Source organism: Eurypyga helias, unplaced genomic scaffold, assembly GCF_000690775.1.
Source record: "Eurypyga helias isolate BGI_N326 unplaced genomic scaffold, ASM69077v1 scaffold28570, whole genome shotgun sequence".
NCBI classification, from domain to species: domain Eukaryota; kingdom Metazoa; phylum Chordata; class Aves; order Eurypygiformes; family Eurypygidae; genus Eurypyga; species Eurypyga helias.
The window spans coordinates 5143-12526 of NW_010226728.1; the positions used below are offsets into that span (position 1 = coordinate 5143).

The 7384-nt window shown below is 44.3% G+C and overlaps 1 protein-coding gene across 1 annotated transcript; it reads right to left on the minus strand.

Annotated features, from left to right (window-relative positions):
* Window positions 1-1453: 1453 nt before the first annotated feature.
* Window positions 1454-7069, minus strand: LOC104503471 (carbonyl reductase [NADPH] 1-like). The gene is made up of 3 exons (XM_010154272.1): window positions 6754-7069; window positions 3122-3229; window positions 1454-1914 (listed from the first exon to the last, which is right to left on the minus strand). The coding sequence occupies exons 1-3, from the start codon at window positions 7037-7039 to the stop codon at window positions 1478-1480; spliced, it is 831 nt and encodes a 276-aa protein (XP_010152574.1). The 5' UTR covers window positions 7040-7069; the 3' UTR covers window positions 1454-1477.
* Between the last annotated feature and the right edge of the window lie 315 nt (window positions 7070-7384).

Here is a 7384-nt window from a genome sequence, read left to right on the forward strand (position 1 = left end):
GCTTCCCTGAACAGAGACTGTACCAGGGAAAGCCAACTCAGCTGGCGAAGCCACTTAGGCATTGTCCTGCTGACTCCTGATTAAGAATTAACATGCCTAGTATCGATTTGTCATTACCAATGACAGGCTTACAGACAATTGTTTCTACCTCCTTCACCTTCACACAGCACCAGCCTGCCCCTGCGGAGCACTGGCAGTGCCCTGGAACCCAGCCACAGCTTTTGTGCTAGCTGGCAGGATGTGCTGGAGAAAGAGCTGGGCAGTTATAGCCTGGGGATGACCAAACCCCACCTCATTCCAGCCCCCTGCCCCACAGCCTGGGGCTGTCCCAGGTGCCCTGCCCTACCCCCAGGCTGCCTCTACTGCCACATGGCTCGACCTCTACAGCTCCAAATGCCATGGCAACCTTTCCCGATGAAGTGTTTGAAATGCAGTAACCAGCATCTGAAAACTAGTTTGGTGCTCTCCCCATCGCTGCTTCCTCTACTTGTGATTTTGCTTGAATCACTTGTTTTGGTTACCATGATACTTATGTATTTCAGTTCTATCCCATAATAGTATTGTAACATTTTCTATTTACTTCACTACACAGAGAGCACTTAATCCAGCTTTTTAATAAGGAAACTTCTGGCTGTGCAATAAATGAACTGGGAGTCCTGAAGAAGCATTTACTGTATCGGTTCTGGAGTTTATTTTCTCTTTATATAGTCCAAACATCACATTCCAGCTACAAAATGAAACTGTATTTTTAAACATTATACAATTTTAGTATCAGAATAAACCAGCTGGATGAATACAGATCAGCAAGTAATCATTTACTGATACATATTAATTAAGCCAACTGATTAAGTTTTTCTATTAATGGTATGTCACTGCTATTTTTATTTTCACCTAATGCCATTTATTCCATTCTATTCCTGATAGTAAGGAATCCCTAAAGAGCAGTGATTTCTGGCCTTATTAACCTGCCTCCAAATTGGTCAGACTGTAGACCTCTGAAAACACACCCCATCTCCACACCCAAGAAACCCTGCACAACCTCAGGAAGCAACTATGGTCCCTAGAACGACATATTGTGCTGAGAAAGCATAAGGCATCTGCTTCCTCATCCCAGCTCCATGTCAGAGATCTGTCAGGAAGGTGGGAGAAAGGCTGGCAATGATTTACCTAGTAGTTAAGTTCAGGTAAATGAGGTCAGGCACCACAACATTAAGGCCAAACCAAATCACCTTGTACCATCTGGGTTAGAACACCCACAGATCAGATTCTGGGACACAGTCAATGCTGTGAGCTGGCTAATGGAAACTGCTGGGAAGCTTACCCTAAGGCAGGCTTAATGCCAGAGGAGCACCATCACTGTAACGATAAAGGACCCTGCTGCTGCTGTGGACAGGATGAGACTGCTCTGGTTACGTGCCCTAGGGCACAAGCTAATCCACAGTGGTATTACAGGTTGCACGGGTCCACACACAGAAGCTCACCAGGTTCGAACGGTTTTGTTACTAAGAAACTGGCCGTGAGGACCATCAGCATCAGAAGGCAAAAGGGCCAAATAAACTGGGGTCTCAGCCCCTTCATCTGGTGATTTAGTGGCTTTAGGACCCGCCATGTCTGTTCTCACCCATCCAGGACAGCAGGCATTGAGAAGGATGTGGTCACCTTTTCTTTTCTCATTTAACATCCGGGCTTGAATCCTGGACAAGACCGTGACACCAATTTTGGAGACCCCATAGGCAGTATTTGGCCATCCCTCTTTCTCGTGCACACTTTTCTTGGTATCTTCCACAAATTTGGTCATGAGTTCCACTAACTCCTCCTCAGTGATCGTGTCGCTGCGAAACTTTTGCTGTAGTTCTCGGCTGCAGCCTCCCAGAGCTGAGCTACTTACCATACTAGAGACATTCACCACTCTACCTGGTAAAAGAGAACAAAGTCTGAATACTTTCACACACACACTAAACAAGCCCAGACACTGAAGTGTGCTTCCTCTGCAGTTGTGTGTTCACTGCTCAGGTGAACCTGTAAAATATTTTGTGTGGAGTGTTTTGCAGAGCTGCTGGAAGATCACAGTTAGCTCAACGTCAAGCATTTCTGGTGAACCCAATTACAGAGGGTAATTTAAGGTGTGAATCTGCAAAAACTCTCTATTGAACTTCAGGCAAGCTTCTAGGAAACAGCCTGTTACAATCTGTAGGCATATTCATAGTAGTAAGTGGCTTTCTCAGTAACGGCAGCCAGACTTGACCCTCTGGCTGAAAACATTCTACTTAAGCTGCTGCAGAAGTGAAAGTGCTGCGACAATGCACCTCAAAAGCCAGAATGAGACAGAACTCAACAAAATCAATGTAGTTCTTCATGCAGTGAGATGACCACCAGTTTGTTTATAGAATACCTGAAGATTTGCACATCTCAGCATGCAAAACTGCAGTAAGCCATTTATCTCACATCACTCCAGAACCAAGGAATGAGTCAGCTGCATCAGTAATGCACTCATCTTCCCCAAAATTACATTACGCTGTTTCCCTCTTTCTTGCTAGTTCACAGCCATTCTGGTGATGAACTAGGGAATGGACATGAGGATTTAGATTTTAAAAGCCACAGAAATTAATCCTTTTTGTTAATGGACTTAATGCATCTTGTCCTTCACCCTTAGTACAAGAGGACTAAATTGCAATTCTGGCACTGTGTACTCTCTCCTTTGCCAGCCCCTGAAGTTCATTTACAGGCTTGTCACACCAACCTCAGCTGAAACACTGGTTTTAGGTGGTACTTATCCTAGTTGTATCACCAAAAAGGTCTTTTCTGAAGCAGTAACAATTTACATAGGCAGATATCCTGGGCAGAAAACAGGCAAATTTTTCATGTCTTCTTGAGGGCATTATGAGAATTCCACTTCAATCCATAACAGAAGAATGTGACTGGCTTGAAAGTAGATGTAAATATACACAGCAGAGACATTTTGGGGGTCATGAAAGGCCATCTGTTCTCTTACATACAGAACAGCAAGGTGCACTCCTCTTGCTATGGGGCAGTCTGCTTCTGAGACAGGACATGATCTTCCCATTTAATAAAGGCCAAAATTCAAATATGAGTATTTCTCTACTTGCTGTGTTACACTTACCATAAGGCTTGACAAGAGGCAACAATTCTGTACAAACATTCCTGGTTCCAAAAAAGTTTGTCTTCAGTGTAACCTCTGCTTGGATCGCAAATGGCGTTGCATCATGAACTTTTTTCATAAGAGATGGCAGCAAGGGAGAGGGGAAAAACAAAATACAAAACAAACAAACAAAAATATCAGAATTGCACTAGTTTGGTAACTTCTTTCAAACAACCAAAACACCCAAAGTTTCTCTTAGTTCCTTTAAAAAAAAGAAAAAGTTAGGAAACAGGCATATGATCAATACATTAAAAACGCAAGCAACATCACTAACACATTCTCATTAAATGAGAAGATCTGGCTCTGCAATATTATAATAATAATGATCTAATTATATTTTCACCTCTTCTTAAGCTGAAGGCTTTAGCCTTGTCCCAGGAGAGTCAGTTGTATCACTCTGCAGTCAACTGCCAACCCACAGGCCATTTGTCTTCCTGCCTTTCACAGGGAAGGGACAAGGAAAGACTGCTCTCACAGGGGGTACTGCCCAACCTGCCCACTGACCTGCCCGTTCTTACTCGCAACATGCGCTCAGTCGGGGCTGCCACTACCACGCGCCAGTAAACTTTGAGGGGCCCTCTCCTCTTATGTGCATAGCACAGCGCTTTGCCACCATCCTGACATAGAAGGGAGGGGGCAGAGGGGAAATCAGAAGGGAAGATCCTGAATCTAGGATGCTGCCACTGAAGATGCAAAAGTTAGACTACCACCCTGGTACTAACATCCAACAGCATAGCAGGCAACTGCTTCCATATCCTGACTCTAATGTTGGCACGTCTTGGGTTCTTAGCAGGGACTTGAAGTCAAGAGTAGTGCTGAATTGCAAACACTGTAAAAGCTTCTATAAAGAATGGAGGGGTAAGATTCAGTGCATTCTGAAAAAAACCCACAAAACCAACCCAAACAAAAAACCCAACCAACACCCAAAAAGATAAATACTCCTGTAATAAATCACCCCCTGAACTGACAGGTCTGTGCCAGAAACAGCAAAGGAGGGGGGAATTATCAGCTAGGAAAGAGAGCTGGCTTAGGTAAGCGTAAGCAGACCATGAACTGCACTGTAATGGTATGGTTTCAGACAGAACTGACAGCTTGCCACCACCACAAGTAGGGCAGGACGTGCCATCAGCTGCCAACTTGGCTCAGCAATAAGCCATATGCTATGCATTCTCCACTTTGAGGGGGAAGTAAGTTCAAGTAACAGCATTCCTCCTCTTCTGCTAGAGGCTCACTCTCTGCAGTGATGAAAGCCACCTACATAGATTAGGCAGGTCTTCACTTGCCTCCATAGCCCAGACCTACCTAAACTCACGAGAAGCAGTAACAGGTCATTTAGTATTTAACGTGGTTGCGTTTTTATTGCAAAACGCAGCCTTAATGGCTGACTTATCCATACGCTCTCAACGGGTTCCGATGGCATCAAGTTCTGCGAATCACTTGCACTTAAATCCAAGACGTGAAGCCAAACCATGACCTACTGCAAGAGTTATGACAGTGGGAGAAGAAAAGAAACGAAAACCTTATGTAACTCTGAAGTCCTGCTTCCATACCCACTTCGCAACAGAGACGACCCACTCATTTCACTACCAAGATATATTACTCATAACAACCGATAGATACACACTCCCTTGATTTAACACTCATTAATTACTAGAATGATTGTTCTCACACAAGCCTATCCAGAAGGCAACCCACAAGGACATAATCATTTCGTACATGAACAGTTTTTGCTGGATAAAGGACTTTGCTGGACTATCTGTAGTGCAGCACAAAAACTAAACCATTAATTACATTTCAAGGTATATCTCTGACAGAGAGCAGTAACACATAGTACTACAATAAAGAAAAGAAAGCATAAATTATGGAATGCTAGCAGAAACCTGGCAAGGCAAGAGGCAAGCTTGAGGAGAAATGCCAATCTCAAAAGCAAGAATTAAAACCAAAACAGGAGATAAGCATCACAGAACATTCTCACACAGGTATTAAACACCCTAGCCTCTGTGCCAGATGCTTACACGACAGTTACAACTGGCTCCTCTATCCTATTTCTTAGTTGTATGACCTACTGCTGACTCATTGTAAGTTGTCAGCTTGAAGTCTAGGCTAAACATCTGGAAGGAACTTCTGGATAATACTGCATCATAGGGTTTTCTTTAAAGGAAGTAACAGGAACTCCCCTGGTCACTCTGTTTTACCTATTTATCTGTTCTGTGGCTCCCGGACAATAAACCAAAGATCTCTCACAGGTGAGCTCTAGCAAATCCTGCTGCAGCAATTTGAGGAGCTTTTATTTCACCTGTCCAGGTACCCACCTTGATGGGGGCTACAGCTGCTGCAAAGTCAGGAACAGGAAACACACTTTGATTGCTGTGGTTGAAGCCCAGTCTTGCCCAAACTCAGTGACTAGTAGGCTGAGCTAAGGCCCTTATTATGAACTGAAGAACTACTAGCCTGAGCTCCTGCAGGCTTTATAAATGACAAGCACAGACAGAGATAAAACCTTGCAGCAATAGTTAAAAGATTGTAACACCTCTCTATCTTGAGCACATCCTGAAGCTCAGAAATTTATATTGAGAGTTGCCTCCTATATTAAGCTGATCTTTAACACAAGCAATCTTCCCTCAAAGTGCTACTCAAAATATACAGTGACTGAACTTCTGAACATCACTGCTGCACTCCCACTTAATGAGAAGCTCCATCTTCAGCAGCAGGTGAAGTTTGATCCGTACTGCCTGACAGGCCTCCTTAACTCAGACCGTGAGCAGATGAGTCAGCACAACGCTGTGCTTGAACAGTTACATGTCCTAGCTGGAGATCAAGTAAACAGATTACACCCCCACCCCCCAAAAAAAATCCAGAAAATATGGAAAGAACAAGTTTGTACTGGCAGGGAAATGAACTAGTAGTCATGCTTGTGATTTGCTCTATCTGGAGCTAACACAATTCTCAACTTGTTTTTTAAACACCTACAAGGAAAAGGCACTCTTCTACCCTACAACTGCTGTGCCTTCCTCACTTTCCCTGCTTTCCTGTCCACCAGAAGATGAAAGGGTTAAGTCCTTGCCTAGCACAGCAAGATTTAGGTTAACTGTTTATAGGTAACCTAATGTCCTGAAAAAATTAAAGATAAGTAAAGATGACAAAATCACCCAGGGCCAAAAGTTCTCTTTTTATCGACTGGAATCCTTGAGCAGGTTAATGCATAGAGCAAAATACAAGGCTTGTGGAAGCGAGAAAACAAAGATCCCTGAGGAACATGGCTGATACACAGATAATGGGCTCCCATGGGCCCGGTGAAACTCGTGGGCACTGAGGCAATAAACCCAACTCTGCTCATGTGCACTGTGTGCCTGAAGTATTTTCATGCTCTCTACATGATGCAAATACAATACTCCAGGGAAGCATTTTTACATGCACAGTTAGCCAACAGATGCTACAGAGCGAGCCATTTTGCTTGCCAGGCCAAAAAAGCTGCATGCTATTGGTACAGGAGTCCCATATAAGAAGCTCCGTAAAATTCCTGATGTATCTACTATCCTTGTCTACACAGCTTTGTAGCACAAAGGACTATTTCAGCGGAGTCAGCCTCCTACCTTTGAAAGCGATCCCTGCGTTGTTAACCAGGACATTCAGCCCTCCATATTTCTCCTTTAGGAAGTCCCGGAGAGCTCTGATGCTCTGCAGATCATCGATATCCAGCTGATGGAAGAGCGCACGCAGCCCTTCCTCCTGGAGCTTTGCCACTGCCTCCTGGCCACGGCCGGGGTCTCGGGCTGTCAGGTACACATCCCCAGGGAACTGCTTGCACAGAGCCCGCACAATGGCAAATCCGATCCCTTTGTTGGACCCGGTCACTACAGCCACTGGCACGTTGGACATTGTCCTCTCTGAATGTATGCCAAAGTGACAGTAACTGCAAACGGCAAAGAAGAAAATGTCATGCTTGCATGGACAGAAATAGCTATCTAAAAACGGATTAAAGTGGTTTTTAAGTCCTATTTAGCATTCAGCTTTGAATTATGCAAAATTATATGAGAGTGCACACCAGCTGTAACTTACTAAACCAGCATGAGGCATTCCCAAAGAAATAACACGTTTGGTAGCCCATCCCGTGACTGGAGGGGGAAGGTGGGGGCCTGTTGTGGCGGAACAGAAGAAAGTCAGCGACTGATCTTTAATACTAAAGTAACCCTTGATGGGAGTAAGCTCTTCTGCACGTACACG

Excerpts from the sequence above, each read along its gene's own strand:
- LOC104503471 (XM_010154272.1), bottom strand. The coding sequence starts at position 7,039 with ATGTCCAACGTGCCAGTGGCTGTAGTGACCGGGTCCAACAAAGGGATC. Across the intron at positions 3,230-6,753 it reads CGCAGGGATCGCTTTCAAAG|TTCATGATGCAACGCCATTT; the intron begins GTAGGAGGCTGA and ends TTATGAAAAAAG. Across the intron at positions 1,915-3,121 it reads GCCTCTTGTCAAGCCTTATG|GTAGAGTGGTGAATGTCTCT; the intron begins GTAAGTGTAACA and ends CTCTTTTACCAG.